The sequence below is a fragment of the Poecilia reticulata genome, linkage group LG7 (assembly GCF_000633615.1).
Source record: "Poecilia reticulata strain Guanapo linkage group LG7, Guppy_female_1.0+MT, whole genome shotgun sequence".
NCBI classification, from domain to species: Eukaryota; Metazoa; Chordata; class Actinopteri; order Cyprinodontiformes; family Poeciliidae; genus Poecilia; species Poecilia reticulata.
This window is the reverse complement of record NC_024337.1, coordinates 974,364-994,212: the sequence shown is the minus strand read 5'-3', so window position 1 is coordinate 994,212 and position 19,849 is coordinate 974,364. Positions and strand designations below refer to the sequence as shown.

At 38.7% G+C, this 19,849-nt stretch overlaps 1 protein-coding gene across 3 annotated transcripts in view; it reads right to left on the bottom strand.

The window, feature by feature from the left end:
* The window catches only part of LOC103466867 (plexin-A1-like), a 331,178-nt gene that overhangs the window by 151,451 nt on the left and 159,878 nt on the right, over positions 1–19,849 (bottom strand). For all 3 annotated transcript variants that reach the window (XM_008412750.2, XM_008412753.2, XM_017305775.1), the window contains exon 4: positions 10,237–10,368. In XM_008412750.2, coding sequence (XP_008410972.1) covers positions 10,237–10,368 — 132 coding nt within the window. The remainder of the gene's footprint in view (positions 1–10,236; positions 10,369–19,849) is intronic.

The following is a 19,849-nucleotide window of genomic DNA, read 5'->3' as shown; positions in this document are numbered from 1 at the left end:
TATAGACAGGGGAGAGAGGTGGATGGGAAAAGGACAGGGACATTACAGCAGAAGGTAGAGGAAAATACAAAGAATGAGATCATGAGACCTGAGAGGGGGCCAAAGGGGGGTGTCCATTTAACCATTCATTTTGGCTTTTAGGTGATAATGGACAATGTTTGTGGATGAAAATAACCCTCCAATGCAATTCCGATTTATTTCTTCTATTTTTTTTTTTTTTACCACATTTTCACAGCGCAGGGAAAACGAGAGAAAGAGCAGAGGAGATGATGAGGGGAGTTTATTACAAATAAATAACAGCTACAAATGAGCCTCTCTCATTTGGGTCACGATAGAGAGGCTCTTAATTTGCCTAGTGGCAGATGAGAGCAGGGAGGGTGGGGGGCGCAGGGTTGGAGGAAGGAGGGGGACGGGAGGTGTACAGAGAAGGATAGATGAGAAAGATACACGAATGTAATTGCAACTGATGTTTCATTCCACATATGAGGCCCCCTTTTCCACCACGGCTAGCTGTAGCTGTGAGCCTGAGTGTAATTGTCCCAGCTGTATAATATGGTGGCAAATATAAGGTGCTATCACAACACAAGAGGCTGATGGATGGCTTATTCTGCCAGCGAGTTTAGTTCAGATGCAACCATGTTAGCAGCAACACAGAGCAGATGAGAAATTTGCGGTAACACACTTGGTTGACGTACTTGACCATAAGGTGGTTTTAGCTACTAAGAAAAAATGAAGCGGCCAATTGCAACTGAGGCTACACACACACGCACACACTCCCAAGCACACACGCACACACACACACACACACACACACGCACACACACACATGCACGCAGACACAAGAGACATGGAATTCTCAATGGTAACGATATTGTATGCCAGTATATAATTATGGGCACTAACTGATTTATCAACTTAAAACTCACTTTTCAATTAGAAAAATGAAAGACATTTTTGTTCTCTGTACTTTTTCTATGGCCTCAACCGTCTTGAACCTCTCCAAATGAGAGCATAGATTACATTAAACCACCRATCGACACAATCMTGGAGGAAGCAGGATGTGGGAGATGGAAGACAACTGAAGAAACATCTGAAAAAGGAACAAACATTCCCTCTTTATACTTAAAATTTCTAGTCAACAAATCTAGAAGTAGCCSTGATACACAAAAAAAGAAGTATGCAAGCTGCAATTTATGCAGACTAAACGTTGTATTGATAAAATAGATCAAAGCTTTCGAGTATTAAGTTTAATGATACACAAAGGTTTCTAGTGTCCAGTTAATTTAGTTTGGATCTTTCAGACTCTGGACAAATCACTGAATCGGTTCCCTTCAAATAAAGCTGGGCTAAATTCCTCTTACATTAAAATAGCATAGCCAAACTAAAGCAGTTCTGGAATGTTTATTTCTGTTATCTTACTATAAATTTAGGTGAGGCCACTCCTAATACAGGTTGATGAGAAGCTGCCACGTTCTCACTTGGCTTATCAACAGCTGATGAGCAACCTTAAAGTGAGACGGAAATTCTCTAATCACCCTCAGTGGAAGCATCTCTTTGGCTCTTATGCCTTTATATCCCTAAGTTCCTTGTGGGAGTTGATATGAAGCTCATGGTTTGACCTGCTATAAATAGTTAAAGCACTGCAAAAAAAAATCCAGTCACGTTATGCAGCTGACGTTCTGAATCTTAAACACGAAGATGCTAAAAGACCAGGTGAGATGACAGTGGAATGGAAGAATACCTCTCAAGATTTAGAAACGCTCGAGTGTCTTTAGGCAACAAATACCAACTTCCCCCAAATGTAAATCCTAAGATGCTATGCTTTTCAAATGAAACTCGGAAACTTGCTGACAGGAGTATTTCTTCTATCCTCTCCTCATTATCCTCCCCAGTCACCAACATTTTTTTAGCAACTTCATAGTTGGACAAACACCAAAGAAACTGTTTTAAAGGCAGYGTGCGGCGGTCTCTTCTTGCTGACCTCCAAGTGCAGTAAATGCTGACTGAATTTAATATGAACCCTCTCTGATGTGGTGCCAGGGGTAGGGTTTCTCCACCGTGCAGTACAGTACATTTCTGTACAGTAATCAATACGTGAAGGTACATCATCGGACCATTATGCCAGTTTTCTGAAGCCGCCACCCCTCACACCGAACGAGGCTGTTTGCTGCTGACAGGTCACCTTACCAAGGTTGTTTTACAAGTAGAAACGCTTGACCTTGATCTCCGAGTTCAGAAGTGCAACTCTACAGTCATAACCACTACAAGACGATGAGATCTGAGACATGACCTACTGTATATGATTTGGATTCAAACATGGCAAAAGACCTAGGGCTCTTTTAGWCTGAGAGCAGCTCATTATCTGGGGAACCAATGAGAAAAAAAGATTGTCTAATAGCTGCGTGTTAGAAATAAGACTTGTAATAACATGATAAAGACGACATCTGGTACAAAGGTACAGTAGAAATCAATAGATTATGAGCTGTAATCCATTTAGTCACTTGCTTTAAAGCAATTAGATGATGTCATCCACAGGGACATGCAGGATAACAGAAATATTTCCCACTCCGTGACGTCAGCAGCCGAGAGCCATGACAGGATGAAAAATCTCTTTTTTTAATTAGACTGGAACAATTTGAACATGAAACTGTAAAAAAAGCAGCAATGATAAAAGTGATTTAGAGCCATTGTTCACTTTTATGAACACAGAAAATAATGAGATATCATTGGGGAGACGCAGAGATAAAAAGATGGCGGCAGACCAAGATACGAAGTAAGAAAAAGAAAGTGAGAAAATGTGCCAGTGCAGGACATACACACACACACACACACACACACACACACACACACACACACACACGCACACACGCACACCCGCACACACACACACAAAACGAAGGGCGTGAATAACTCTATGGAGCGCTAATCGAAAACCCTCGTCTTGCACTGAATCAGTTTTATGTTTTCCTACTCCTGTCCGTGCAAGCTCAGATGTGAGTCCACACTTGCCCGTTGTGATATGTGGTCTGTGTGCTGGAGTTCAATGCACCACATTTAATTACGGTCAAGTGAATATGGGAAAAGGTAAATTGCTCTGTCAAGCTGGGGAATTGGGTTCTAGATGTTGGAACTCTCATCAGTTGGCATTTCTATTATTCAATATCAAGAAAAAAAAATGGAGGAATGACGACAGCAGGAAGAAGAAGGGCCTGACAAACAAGACACCTCTGATTGTTTCTGCATATGAGGAGAACGTCAACTGGCATGATGTGAAGAGCCCAAATGCTTTTTTATTGAGATTGTTTTAATATGTTTTATAAATTTCAAATATGCCTCTTATATCATGCCTCATAAATTCATCTGATAAACTTATTTCATTCAAAGTTTTGCAAAGATACTTGGTGAATATCTCAAGCAATCATTGGGTGAGAGATCTGGTACAACTTTACAGGACTGGGCAAGACCATTTAACTGTGACAGTCACTGTGGAGTATTATGGCTAAATTATGATTTTGCTTGAAAAGACAAAAGAGGGCAGTGATATTTTTGGGTAGCTGAGAATTGTCACATATCAAACATTTTTTAAAGGAACTATTTTAAAACTTGATACAAGCTAGTTTTAGCCTGGCAGTCCACAGGCAGTTTTGCCTGACTGTCGAAAACAGCAAAGTAATATTGTAATCTTAATAATATAGTAAATTTAAGCCAAAGTCTATGATTAAATGATACAAATAATAGCTTCAATAAAAAAATAATCCAACGTCTATAATCCAGGTACATGTCTTGGAACATATAAAGGCCACCATTAACTTTGGGCTTTGTTACCTCCAGTTCACATTATAAGAATCTGGCTACTGAAGAAGATACTTTCTATTAATGATATCTGAAGTCTCTATAAACTCTCTCCAATCTGAAACAAACACGTGTAGATCCAATTTTGCAAATATTAGGCAGGAAGAGTTAGAGAAAATAGCAGAGCATGTCGCAGAAACCAATTATTTTTTCCCACCTTCTCAGCTCTCACACACTAGCACTCTCCATCTGTACTCTTCCTCTACCTCAGTCTCTGAGACCGGATTGTGAATGTAGTCAACACTAACAACCTGAAAGTAAAAGGTTATTATCTGCTCCTCAAAAAGCTCATCTCATTTCTTGGTTAGTGCGATTCTGACGAGCAGAGAGACAAAACGGCATAGAAAATGTACAGCTCAAAGCAAAAATAACTAGTGCAAGGGAAATGTTGGCTGACAGAGAATCAGCTGATGAGCTAATTTAGACATTTTTATGCAACTCTTGACAGCGTAAAAGTAACAGTAACTGGGGTGGGAAAGTAATAGAAGCTTGTATAAGAGCTCACATAGTATAAACACCAGAGTATTTGTCATCAAAGTAGAGTCAGGCTCACAAAGTACCAGTATAACTTCATCGAGTGAAGTAAGTGCATGCTAATACTATAAGGTGATGCATATGTAAGCTCGATAGACTGCATTTATGTTTGAGACTCTTATTTTGAAGTAAAAGAGAAAAAAAACCTGAGTATTGTTCTTTATTGAAGAGTTGACCAATAAAGAATTGTCATTGAGCTAGCTAACAACATTTAGTTAAAAAGAAAGGGTAATACAATGGTAAAAACAATGTTATAACGTTAAAGGCTAACCATTCGCAGCTAACAACGTGAAAGTCAGCATCTGAAACTACATTTATATTTTATTCTGTTTTTTTATCAATGTGGCTAGCATCTCTAGTTTAAAAGATAAAATACTTTGAACAAATTTAAACCAAATGGGTTTGAATTGAGCAGACAATTTAAACATAGGTATAAAATGTTGCATCAAAAAAAGAAAAGAGGCGGGTGAGAGAGTTATCATAGACCTCACCTTAGAATTACATACACTTTTGATTAAAATTTGAAAACCAAAAGAGAATTTAGATCTTTAACAGGCTGTAGGTCAAGCTTCACACTGCAGAAGAAGACATGGGAGCAAGACACAAAACAACTAGACTAGTTATTGAAAATATTTAACATTATATTATATAACATCATATTTAACATTTAAAATCAAACCAGTTGTTAATCTGTACATCAATTAAAATTTTTCTAAAATAAGGCTAGGGATTTTCTGAAATCACTCTCATTAAAAAGTTAGAAAGTTATTATGGGTGATGTCACAGACACCTTAATTTCATTTCATGTTATCTTTCAGAACTTTATTGATACTTGTTACCATACAACTGGGCAAACTATAGATCTAAAATTAAGTTTTTAACTCACATCTCCTTGATCATAATGGACCTTACCACAGGGGCTGCGTTTAATTGGCTAATGCCCATTTCACATCACAGTGCAACTACCACGTGCGTGACCGTCTCACAAACACAAGCTACAGTAGTAAACACATGCTAATGTACATTGTGGACYAGCAGACCGGCAGAAAGTTTTTGCGTCAGGACTCGAAAAAGAATGGTTCTCCACTGTCAGTGGGGTATCTGCACAGGCGATGTCAGGTATCCTGATGATATTTGTGGAACTAAAATTCACAGATTTCCAAAGTCTGAAACGGAAAGCCTTGCTTGGATCAAAGCTTGTGCACGACCCATTTGCAGCTCAACCGTCGTAGGATCAATAAGAACAAAGGAGTGTGTGCTGGTGTAAGTATCATTGCTTTGCTTTTTTTGTGTTTAGTGAATGACAAAAAAAAGTCAATAATAAACACATCCATTGTAAAAACCTTTTAGCTAAGTACAGCATAATGGCAGTACCGATACAACTTCTACACCTTGAAGCCTGTCTGTTACAGTCTTGCTTTAGCTGAACAGATCAATATGCAATGTGTACCGTATTTGAAATACATTAAAGATTTTATTTTACCTGAAAAGGCGTTTTACTAAACTGTAATCGTATTAGCCACGCTAGCACCGAGTACAGTGTATAAGGCCTAGGCATACTGACATTTGCCAACAACAGAAATCACTGATTCAAAAGTAACCCTCAAAACCATGAATGCCCGACTTACCCAGCCTTGCAAGAACAATAGGCACCAGTGATCTTGTCCACAGCTATATTTATGCTGAGGGTGTGAGGATCTGCTGTTTTTCTCATCGACCGGTAGCATTTAGCTGCAACGCGCACAATATTGGAGGCATCATGTGACTCAAACACCTTGATGTCGTCCAAAAAAGATGACATGAACTTGTTGGTTCCCCTGTCCATTGTCGTGACTGATATTTTTTGAAAATCCGACAAAAATGCTACACTAATCGACTCAGAAATACTCTGCAGAGAGTCAGTTGAAATGAAAGACGCCATGTTTACACATAGAAACTAAGCTCCGCGAGGCTTTGTTTGTGAGACATGCAGCCACGTGGGACTTTCGAGGGGCGTTTCTGGGCGGAGCTTGGTAAGGTCCATACTGGCTAAAATTTGATTGAAACTTGTCCCATATTTGTTGTTATTTTAAGATGAGCAATTATTAACATGCATGTTCTGTATCGATACAAATGTAAATTCATGTTGATTAGGAAACTAGGAGGCCTCTCTCCCGGCAGCAGACCTCCATCCTTGAGCTGAACTAACATGAGCCGGCATGTAGGGGACATATCACTGCTCATCAAATATAAAACACTGGCTTTAATAATTAAAAACGACTTTCTGGTGGCAACAGCAGTCATCTTTAATGTAGATTGAAAGGAAAGGGACAGTTATGAAAAGGAAAATCTGACAATGCTTACAGTGTGGATTCCTTCTATCATGGCAATGAGCTGCACAGCTCTGACTCAACCAGGTGTTAGACCAATTGAAATTATCTCTACATATTAATAACATTAAATGTAAAACATAAAGCATATGTGACCTATGTGTCTTACTCATAGTTTCTGTATGATTTTCTTGTCAAAAACATGCTTTGTCAGAATAAGATGTTCACTTATTCAGACGGATGGATAGATGCAATTTTTAGACAAATACATTAATTCAATTTGATACTTTTCCATACTGAGTGCTGAGGATGAGGCATTTCTATCCGACTTTAATTCTTCAGATACTTTGACTCCATGATGGTAGTTTCATTTTTCCACATCACATCAACAGTGATGGCCTCCATTTGTATCAATTACACTCTACCTCCACTCTGTTCTCATTGAGACACATGAAAGTCAATTATGCCTAATCGCTGGTAAATTACACAACAGTGTCTACATACTGTGGAAGTCTCATTTAAGGTTATCACATCGAGGTCATTAAGCGTTTGGAGATAAGGGAGTCGTAGAGAAGACTCAAAGTGCTGAATACACTAGCAAACTCTCTGAAGGCATCTGAAGATAACACAAATTCCACAGCAGAAGAATTTTAAGCATATTATATCAATTAAGTCAGTATTGGAAATGAGAAATCTCTGAGACTAAGGAGTATAAAGTAATAGGTCTAATATTCATGATAGAAATGATTAATTGTGTAAACAGACAGGTCATGGCTCCAATCACAGTAGCTTTGGGCTATACCTGAGTCCAGATTTAGGTCCCTCCTGAAATATGTTACAATTGAGTTACATTAAAACAGAGTAAACATGTTGGCATTAACCAAACCAGTCCACATAAAAACATTTGTAGGAGAACCAAAAAGACTACAGCTGTATCTACTAAGTCAGACTGATGTTTATACCCAATAGAACCACTTTCACTTCTGTTGAGTAGGAACACAAGATGCAATAGAAAACTCATGCTCCAGCATCGACTCACTACTTATCTGATACTGTAGCACGCAAAATTGAATTGCTGGATTAGCCAGACTGCTCATAATCTTTAAGGAACTGCTAATGAAATGTTACAACTCACAACCAATTACTTCATCTCTGCACTGATAAAGATTCACTAACTTCAGTATGTAGGTTTGCTTAAAACTGAAAGTGAAACTGATGACCTGACCAACTTCATGAATAATTCAGCTAACAATCTATATGTCCATATTAACAATTGATTTCTACATGCAGTCTTCATCTTTTAATGCGAGTGTGAATCATTAAAGTGAAATAGACCAAAGATAACATACCGGTCCTGACAAAGCAGGACACTGTGAATTTAATTTAAACCAGATACAAATCAACTATTCAAAACGGGAACACATTAAAAGTGACACACATACTTCAAAAACCTGAAAGGATGGTTCACAAAATCCCCTTCACTTCCTTGAGTTTAGACCCACACAACAGGCTTTTCAAAATACCAGAAAAATAGTGTGACAGAAGATACAGAGACACAAGAATGTCCTACAGACACTTCCTGTCAGGACAAAATATCTGGCTACTGCAGTGACTGGAAGGTTACTAGAATTAGTTACACTGGATTCAGAAACCTGTGCAAACTTGATCAACTTGTGTTACTTTACTGAACTTCAAAGATAAAGTGATTGAAATTGATTGAAATCCCTGTAATGTAATCATATAACAAGGACTTTACTGAATCGGACTGGGTCTTGGTATCAAATAGCTGCTTTTAAGCCACATAAAAAATATAATAATACTAAAAACTATGATATGCTTCAAAAAGCATAGTTTAATACTTGTCATTTGAACCAGTTATTTCCTTGTAGGTGAAGGAATATGGAAGAATGTATGTGTTTGTCTGTAGTTGCTTTTCTGCATAGGAGTGTGGCCCTAGGCTGACCCTCTTTAATAATTAGTGCAAATGTGACTTGATGCGATATGACATGACAACGTGATTCATTCTGCATCCTGCAGTCATTCTGCCTTAAATTCTACTTTTCTAAAGCACCTACAAGTCTACTTAGTTGTTTTAAGTTTAGATAAAATTTAATATAGATGGTGTTGGTGCCTTTTCAGTTAGCACCACACTGAAAAGTTCAGAGTATTTTGTACTCCCTATATTTTAGCTACTTTGAATCTTAGCAATATCTGAAAGAATTGTTATAGCAAAGAGGCTAATTTATATTTATACCAGAAAAAGTTATCACAAAGTGGAGTTGGAAATACAGACAGATATGGAGAAAAGAACAAATGAAACAAATTATGTTTATAAAATTAAGTCATTTCTGAATGGAACGGTGCTCCTTAAGAGTCATCTGTCAAGATCAAAGTCTTAACTTGTAAATATCTACTCATTGTGGCAACTACAAGGTGAATTTTTTTTTTGAAGTTTTTCCACCGAAAGGGTAGTGAAATACATAAAATACATGTAATAATAGTAAACATCAGTTACTGGTCATAGCAGCAGTATTAATATTGGTTATTGATATCGGCCCAAATTTTCAATTCAGTTTATGTCTAAACAAAAGACTAATATTAATATTTACTCAATATTTTTGATAGTCAAAACTAGGAATGTTTGCTCTTGGGTTATAATTACTTTCAACTTATAACCATTTGACATGTTAACATGTTTAATGTTAACTAGAATAGCTACAAATGTGATCTATTATTAAAGTTTTAAAAATATAAAAGTAACATGTAACATGCCTATGTGGCATGTGCCTCTGTATGTATGTAATTAGCTTGGTTGCTCGCTTCCCAAGTGATTTTTTTAATCTTCCATCTTCATTTTCTTATTCTGCCTCACATATATTCTGCTGTTGTGTATCTTCTACTACATACTCAACACAGGAGCTATAAAAGCCTGTAAAGCAGCATGCGAAGGGATCTTGATTGTTGAGATCTGTGTTTTCTGTGTATTTATTTCTAGGTTTTTCTGTGCTTATTTAGTTCTGTCACCTGAGTCTCTGTGCCGTCCTGTCCTGATTGTTCCCAGGTCTGTCTCGCTTCTTGTGTTAACCCGTCTCATGTAATTAAGTCCACCTGTTGTCTTTGTTCCTTGTCGGGTCCTGGTCAATTGTCCTGGTCTTTGTCCATAGTCACCATCTGCCATCGAGCTTAACTGTTTGTTCCTTGTGCTTGAGTTTCTTGTGGATTCATCATTAAATCTTCATTTATTCATCTTCTACCTTGGGTTTTCCCTGTGTTTATCCTCACTATCAACTTCAAATCATGACAGTGATAAAGAGATTGTGTTTGCACCTTTATGTAAACCAGAAAGACATATGCACACACATTTGTATGGATGCAAATCTGTACCCATTCCCTGTTACTGCCACATAGATCGATGATCATTGATATTCAGTCATTATTTAGTCTGGGCTGTCATTGGCAACAATAGACAGCATATAATAGACTAACATTGCTTGGCTGCACTGTAGATCATTGGAGTGCTGATCTATATGCCTTCTCCTACCTGTTTATCAGTGAGAGCGTACAAAAACTGATGATCTGGACTGAAGAGCAGATCTCTCAGGATGGGGTGCCCATCGCTCACCATCACGTTCTCATACAACAAGGCAGGCTGGGAAATGGAGTTCACCAGGATCTGGAAAAGAAGAGGGGAATACAAAACAATCATGAGGCTGGAACGAGGTTTAACGACCCTTAGCTTCATTGGATTGTCTCATTGATTTACGCCAAAGAAACTGCTTCCAGTTTGTCTTTTTTTCTACGTAAATACAGATAAATGAAGTCTGTAACTTGATTGATTTTTCTACTGAATAATTTTTGTTTTTTACCATTTTGTTATTGACTTTATTCACAACTTTGGAGATCATAAATATATCCATCCATCCCATTCAGTCACTCTATGACGCAAGGCAGAATTACTACCAACTGCACCACCCTCTATCTGGTGATCAGACAACACATTGTACTACCTTTTTCATTCTTCTGAAGTAACAACTTTTACTTTTCAACATGTAAAAGTCATGAAAGTAACAAAATATATCAGCATTTTAATACAACCCACTAAGTTTCTGAGTTTCCAGTAGGCCAGTCTTTTAGGGTGATTCACTGAGTTCAGCACCACTAGAGAACTAAATGATGTATTTTTGAATGGTGTTTGCCAATGATGAATCCACTGGCAATACCTCAGAGCTATGAGGGCACACTGTTCCAAAAGCACTGAGTAGGTCTTCCCCTGGTTTCCTTTGGATGTTTCTGTTACTTATTTCTCACCCTCCATCTGCTCATCCATCACTTGTGAGCAGCTTCTATTTATTTCACTCTGTTATATCCCTTCTTTTCAGGGTTCGGCTTTGGGTTTGATTAGCTTTGGTGAGAAACAAGACCAGAGTTACTTTAATCTTCTTCTAAACAGGTAGTTCATTAGCCACCAGGCTTTCATTATCATCTGGGTCTTCTTTCTTAAGAGAAACAATTATCAAGATGGCAAGAACTTTCACAACTCTAATGGATTAGAGTTGTGAAAGTTCTTACTGTCTTGAAAAATATTATCATATAGGATATTATTCACAACACAACATGAATGTAAGCTTCCACATAGTCCATATGAAGGGCAGCAATAAAGGGCAATGATGGTGCATCCAACAAGTGGCATTTCTAGAATAAATGCAAACCAACTACAGAATCCAATACGTCTTTTGTAATCTGTAATTCCAGACGTTCAGGTTTGTACGTTTCTTGCCATCTGTGCGTGAGCCCACACGTATAAAAAGTCAATGAATTGGAGTTGTTGTTAACCACAGGTCATTTGTTTTAGCAACCACCCCACCCGCCTCCATCTTGCTTCCACATAAAGACACACAAACACACTGAAAAGTTTTATTGACGTAAAGTGAGTGTGACCTTTTGTGCCTTTTGTTTTTATGGCTCTGATGATTTTTCTCTCTTTCTCTCTCTCCCTCGCTGTCAGGAATAACACACATATAGAAAAAATAGAAGAGAAAAAAAAACACACACTGTGTGGCTGTTTTCAGACTGCTACATGCCGAGGGCTGCTGTATCATTTATGATGAGTGACGGACTGTGATGGAATGAGGGAAAGAGGGGGGGAAACAGAGAGCTTGCTCTGTCCCACAGCTCGGGGCAGAGGGCATTTGGAGGGGGATTCAGGTCAGCTAGCACAGAAGGGACTGTAGTACGAGGCAGGTGACTGTGAATTTTCATCTTGTCTTTTAGCCTGCAGGTTTCCGCTCTCCTTCTCCGACCTCTGCACTCTGGAAGCTTCTTATAGAGCGTGCAGCTTCACCAGAGACAACTTCAAGAAGTCTCAGTTTTGTCCCTTTGGAACACCTGAGCTGAAATATTGCAATTTGTAATCACATCATGAAGAGACTTTTGCTGCATTGCTTTTGGGCATGTGCTAGTATGAAATTGCTATGATACGCTTGAATAAAACACCATTGTAGCACAACAATAGAAAAGAAAAACTATTTGTCAAACAGAAGAAAACAGAAATGTGTCTTCGACAGAGCTCTATACACAGCTATAAGATTTTTTTTTTTTTTTTTTTTTATCAAACGGTGAGTAAAATGGCATGTAACCTGGTGATAGTGAGTCAAGGTTTTCATACTAAGTATCCAGTTGCTGTCATTCTGGAACTTCTCCTGTCATTATGCTGTTTGATGCTAGCAAACTAGCTGGTTTGCTACTAGTTTGCTCAAGTAGTTCTTAAGTCTTGTTGGTTATAAAAGCTATGACAAAGGTTTCACTGATAACTAATTGTTTAAAATGGAGGCATCCTGAAAAAGGCAACAGAGCAACGGACACGATGTGAAAGGTTAGCATCTGCTTCATAGCTAAATTTTGGCACTAAGCCAACATTTTTCAGTTTCAGTTTTTAATATGACTGTACTTCATATTATATACATAGATATAAAACATAGTTGTGTATAGATTTTTTTAAACATAATTTGAGATTTCTGAAACATTAATTGTTAATATGCAAAAGAAAATAAAAGAAAATTTGAGTGGAGGTTTTAATGCTGCAATAGTTTGACAAGCAATATATGAACTGGTCAAATCTGACTGAATTGTTCTAAACTACCTGACTTATTTTAGAGTACTGTTTGTGATTTGTGAAAGCTTTCTAAACAGACGGTGTTAGTTTTTCAAAATCAGCTGGACATATCAGTAGAAAAACGATATATCATATTTGTTTTAATTTAAAACAAATCACCAACAAGATTGAGGTTCTTTCAGTTTACAACCCAAACTGTGTTTTTTCCCACGTAGATTGTCTTTGGTAGAAAACTCATGGGCCCTTTCTCTGGTTTTATGAAGGACTGAGGGAAAACTTTGGTGGTTGTGAAACTTAATCTTTTAGAACGTTGGTACACCTTTATAATCCCAATTGGCTCATGCATAATTATTATGTTGAGACTTAATTAAGTTCACTTTCACATTCCAGTATTGAAATGCCATCTGCTTAAACAGAGCTGAAATGCCAACGGAAGAAGCTTAATGAATTCCACAAGTTCTTTGTGTGGTCTCTGCAAACTGAATTCAAGCCCACAAAGCACAAAGGGAGGATAACATTGGGCCATGTGGAACTTTATTTTAAATTGAAGTTTCACCTTCTGAAACGTATTAACCAGCCTGAAAGATGAAAGCAACTCTGCTATAAAAAACACTGACTACCTGCTTTAAAAGTGCTTATTAAATATGCTTTTGTAACTGCTCCCATGATGATTATTAGCCAAGAAATAAAGAAGCATAAAGCTTACTGCTTTGAAGTCACTGAAAGCTTATGAGTCATTAAAACACTGCCTTTTTACTGATTAGTTTACCTCTTTGAAGCGGGACAATCAGACGTATTTCGGTTTCACTCAGCGGTGCTGCTCCGATGAGTGTGCCAAACATAATTGCTGCTATTTGCATTCTAATTATCCATCAATCAATTAGTTTTACAACACAAAAAAATAAGAAAATGGCATTTTAAAGCAGTCACTTCAATAGAGCAGTGTTTTTTCAACCTTTTTTGAGTCAAGGTACATTGTTTTGACTGAAAAAAATCACGAGGCACACCACCAACCAAAAATGTAAACAAAGATACTCTGTAGCCGCCTATATTACATATATAGTCATTCTCATCAAAGTGTCTTGAATAGGAATCAAATAAACACAAAAATGTATTTTTTATCACATTTTACATTTCTTATTTCAAATTGCACTTAACATGTCCACTTCAAAAATACACCTGAACAGCCACAACACTGTGGTGTTAAATTTAAAGAAGTTGTAGAAAACTTCAAAGTGTTTTACAAACTAATCCACAAGCATCTTATAGCCGGAATACAGAAAAATAATTCTTTTTCTGAAAGAAGCAATAATATTTGGGAAAGATTTCACTTCATATTCACTGTTACAATATGAAGAGTTGCAAGTACAAAATGTCAATATCTGTATATTTTACCCACCTGGTGTGAAACCTGTGCATGTTTGGATGAAAACAGYTGATTTYCTGGCAGAAATTGAAGAAAGACAAAGCTCTTCCTCAACATCTCAGTCTCTCTGTCTGTTTTTAGTTTTTATAGTAGCCAGACTAGAGAAGCTCACTTCACACAGAAATGTTGTGGGAAATGTAGCCATGTTCTTTCCAACTACTGCTGAGCTTCACTGTCTATTCCATCACTATCGTCTCAGTCTTGCTAGATTCAGTGCTCTCACCGCTACCTGTAACATTCATGCATCACTAATTCTCATTTTAATGTAAAATGCTCTGTACCTACTGCCATCTAGTGGTAAGAAAATTACATGATTACGCCGCTACTACTACAGCAGTCTCGAAGATGGCATTATTTGCAGATAATTCATTTTCAAAAAATCTTTTAAAACCAATTACCGTATTTTTAGGACTATAAAGCACACTATACTAGCACCTTCCTTTTTTTTTTTTGAAAAAAAAAAAAAACAAAAAAAAACTGGAAGCTGCTCTCGGTTTTTTATTAGGACCCAGCAGAGGGCTGGGTCCTAATAAATCTGCTGGACGCAGCACTCCGTCTCCAAAGCCGAACCATGGTTTCGTTCACACCGAGCTCTATTTCCCTCCTATAGTGCCAGATCGACAACCCTCAACTTAAAATCTGCATCATATTAGTTTGAAAACATTTCTCCGTCGTGCCTGCTGCCAGCATGTGGTTGTTCTAAATGAAAATTAGCGCGTTCTTTGATTTACAATTTTGACTTCTAATGATTCACTTCCTGCTAGAGAGCCCCCTGGTGGTTGAAGAAAAATCCACAGAAAAGCCGCACCGGGCTACAATCCGCATGGTTCAAAGCTTAGGAAAAAAGTAGCAGCTTATAGTCCGGAATAATTTCCACCGCACACCTGACTATCACTCACGACACACTAGTGTGCCGCAGAACAGTGGTTGAAAAACACTGCAATAGAGGATGAAGCACTGTGCAAAGCAAAATATGCTGCTCTTTTGAGACATAGTTTCCAAACTATAGTGTAAAGTGGGCTGAGAAATGTGTTTTTGCACACAGCCCACATTCGTTGTTCTCTAACCTTCAGATCAAGCCTGTGGCTATGCCACTGTACAAAAATGATAATCAGCACAAAAGTTAGAGGTGTCTTCTTGCCAAGTTTTGTCCCATGTTTCGTCTTTGGAGAGACTTCATGCTTGAGTCATATCGCACCTATCCTTTTTGTTGTCTCAATTCTTCAAAGTTAGAGCGCTCTCACTGAGTTAGAGACACAGGCATGACTGACAACAGTCATTTCAGTGACTTTTACACCAACAAAACCCAGTGTGATTCAGACATGTCAAAAAGGACAAAAAGGTGCTGTCGTTTTTGGTCGGCTGAACACCCATTATTCTTGCGAGGACACTCCTTATGAGCTCATTCTGTTATACAGAACAGAAGTTTCAGGAAGTGTGTCTGAAAAGCCAGTTTTTGCTGAAGTCATTTATGGAATAAGATCCAATTATTTAAGTGTGTCTGAAAAGCCAGTTTTTGCTGAAGTCATTTATGGAATAAGATCCAATTATTTTCAGAACATCACATGAGAAATATTTTGCCTAATAAGTCCAACAGTTTCCAACTTTGAAGACTAATATCCACAAAAGATTTGGTAATAGAGCAAGGCTGTATATTGCCAGCACACCATGAGGTATTTGCTTTGCATTTCAATAATATAAGAAACATGTCTCCAGCATGTTATGAGCAATGGAGCTTAAGAGACAACATTTATGTACCATACAGAGATGCCTCTGTACCAAATTTATGTAAATGCTACACAAATGTTGTATAAATGCTAACAGTGTTAACTATCATAATGCCACACTATGCACACACCAAGTCTGATGAAAACTCACTCATTCCAGCATGCTACATGCAACACGAATCTTTGTTTTCCTTGAGAAAAACAACCTCTAGACTTGTCCTGGTGTTTCCAAAATTAGGTTTACACCAAAGACATATGGAATATGTTTTTATTAAATCACACAGGGCTGCACAGTGGCACGGTTGGTAGAGCTGTTGCCTTACAGCAAGAAGGTTCTGGGTTCAATTCCCGGCCTGGGGTCTTTCTGAATGGAGTTTGCATGTTCTCCCCGTGCATGGGTGGGTTTTCTCCGGGTACTCCGGTTTCCTCCCACAGTCCAAAAACATGACTGTCAGGTTAATTGGCCTCTCCAAGTTGTCCCTAGGTGTGAGAGTGTGTGTGTGCATGGTTGTTTGTCCTGTCTGTCTCTGTGTTGCCCTGTGACAGACTGGCGACCTGTCCAGGGTGACCCCGCCTCTCGCCCGGAACATTAGCTGGAGATGGGAACCAGCAACCCTCCCGACCCCATTAAGGGACAAGGGTGTAAAGAAAATGGATGGATGGATGGATGGATAAATCACACATAGACAGATAACAAAAAAGAAATGTTAAATGGCCTGTACTTATATAGCACTTTTTCTAGGGATGCTGCCATGCCCTCGCACCGCATAGCATAGCAGGTGATGTGTCTATCCCAAGATCACAATGACAGAGGTGGACAGAGCAGTAACCAAACTGCTGATAGAGGGATGAACTCCTACCATCATCACCACCATTGTCCCATATAAATATAAATATGAACAAAACTGGAGAGTTGTCAAATTTTAGCAGTTGTTGTATTTCTCTTCTCATTTCTCCTGCTAGTCCTAGACACATGGGTTTGTTTTGGTCTCTGGTCTGCTTGGTGATAATATATGTATTCAAACTGCACCAGAGTTCACTTCAATCATACTGAGTCGCAGGTTTCTAGGTAGGGCAGAGTTTACGCCTCCCCAAACAGACCAGACTGCCTAGGCAAACACACTTGAGTTCAATTAAAGCGGTTGAATCCACCTCAAAGAAAAATGCCCAGCTGCTTGTATGATCAGATTTAAGAAACAGATGAGTTGTGTCATTGGAATATCACCTCGATGAGACCTTTTCCATCAGCCCAATTTATACGACTGGCAGGTATTATTAAGCACTTGTCTCCTGACACTGCCCAAAGGTGATGAAAAAAATGGCTAATGTAAAGCTGGTTTATTAAAGAGCATAACGTATTATGCCAACAGAAGTAGAGACGCTCTCATGTACTGAAGTGCCTTTCGGACGGTTATGGGGACAGTAAGGAGAGGTAGAGGCAGGAGGGGTATTGTGTGCAGTAGAGGACAAGGCAATAAAAGGGAGCAAATTAAAAATGGTCTGGGTTCAAACACCGGTCACAATTTTAGGTCAGGTAGTCTGACAGAAAACAATCACACACCATTAATTGCACCACTTTGTCAGAACCACTTAGACTTTTTTTAAACAACCAACTAGTTGCTTAATTAATCCTTCTCCTTTTATTGCTGTGTTTTTATTTCACAAAGATGTTTTTTTTTTAGTTTTCCTATCTAAGGTTTTATTCCCATGTTTACCAGCCCTTTTCCAAACTGTGTTCTCTCTGTCATTTACCACAGAGCAACTTTCTTTAGAGATCTCCTGAATTGCTTCACTTCAGAGCTCGCCTTTCCATTCTAAGGTTTTTCTTTGCTGTCCTGATTTCTAGACCTTCCCTTACCCCCTCTGCCTCCTCCACAGACCTCCACCTCATCCCTCTGGAGTGTGTGTGTGTGCGTGCGTGTGTGTGTGGGTGTTCAGCCTCAGCTGTTCAACATGTAGTTAATTACATGACTGGAAAAAAAAGGGAGGGAAGAGGACATATGCGAAGGACAAGTCAGAAAAACGTGGAAAAGGGGATCTTAGCTTGTAGCGTTTTCTATTGAGATCAATGGAACAAAAGTCAGCTGAGGACAAGTAATAAAGATATGCCCTAAATGTTCAAGTCATGGTTTTATGATGGAGGGCTGAAAGGGAAGGGAGGGAGGCATCTTCTTAATGAAATCTACAGTAGAGATAGCGTGTGTGTGTGTGTATGAGTGTGTGCTAACTGCTCCTTATTGTATTCATGATCTTTAATGAAATTGATTTTAGTCTCCTTTGCTGAGAGAATGATTCGTTCACATGCACACAGAACCATAGAGAGGTAACACATCTGAAAGCAGTTTGGTTTCGAAAAAAATATTTCAATTTAATACCATCGGACAGAGAAAAAGGGGCAGAGGAAAAGAGGAGGTAGGTGGGGTATATGCAGTATATATATGGCAAAGTCCCTGCTTATGCGTCTGTCTGACCCTGACTGGAGGGCATCCAAGGTATCAGAGCGCACCTGCTGACTACACAGTCTACATTTTTCAAACACACACGTGCGGTTTGACCGAGCCACATCAGTGCGACAGGTTACTAGGAGTGAAATTAATCATCATTCTTTTGTTGCACCGCTGCTCTCACAACAGGAAGCTGGCCCCCAGTGACACACACACACAAACTCGCATATGGAGTGACAGCCAGACAGCTGGTCAGTGACAACACGCCTCTATAAAGCTGTTTTGCTAACAGTTAACAATAGTTGGCACAGGTGAGAAGAACAGTGCCAAGGTTTGGTAGAGTAAGTAAGCTCAGACAGTCCAAATTGAGCACTTTAAAGAAATACTTCTAGAGGTATCCAAGAGCAACGACACCTTAGCGGTGAAATAATAATAATTATTAGCAGAGGTTATTGCATCAAACTTCTATAATTCTCAGAAGTTAATTGTATTTTCTGTGGTGCTTGTGTGAATCTGGTGTTGGGTTTTGGTGCATTTGCAATAAATGCTTGTAAATAGAAGTAGACCTTTTTTTCACAGTTCACTTATTAGGACAACTATAAAAATAATCAACTGGTCCTAACCATCAAAACAGAAACTTAAAAGGTTGAATTTTGATGTCCCGAATAACCAATCAGCACCAATTATGACCTTTCTATAGCTAAATGTTTAGGCAGTGAGGGTTAGAGGTAGACATCAAGACTAGGGCTGAAACGATTCCTCAAATCATTCGAGTACCTCAATTATTAAAATTCCTTGAGGAAAATGTACCTGCCTCAATGCTTCATTAATTTATGTTTTATTATTTAGTGCACCGTGTTCCGGCCAGGACATTATTTGCGTTACATGTAGCTCTGATTTCCGCCTCTGAGTTGTTGACAAAAGCTAAGTGTTAGCGGCATAACGTCCAATTTTCAAGTTCAGCCCGTGGGGATTTTATTGATTGATGATAATGCCCGGGTTTTCATAATTTTTGGGGGACCAATAAGCATCCTTAAAATGATGAGAGCAATGCGTGGAGTATGGCAACTTTTTTCCTCTGGGAGCATCTGGTTCAGAGCGAACAGTGGGAAGAGCGATGCATGAGTATTTATACAGGTGAGCGGATAGACTGAACACGGCGGGCGGCTGAGTAGCTGATGGTTACACTGTAAGTGTAGCTTTACTTACTGCACAATAAATTTCATATCATCCCGGTGTCAACAAACGGGTGGCAGAAACCATCATGGCGGTCAATGGCTGGGAGATAAATATCCCGTATTGCTTCCCCTCCCATTCTTAAGTTCGCGCCCTGGTCTACCGGTCCCTGGACTTACGTTCATCTCTCCCCTGGTCCATTTCCTCCCCTCCACCCCATATTACGATTGTCCTTATTTGATGTTTTTACAAACTGCTTTAAAACATCT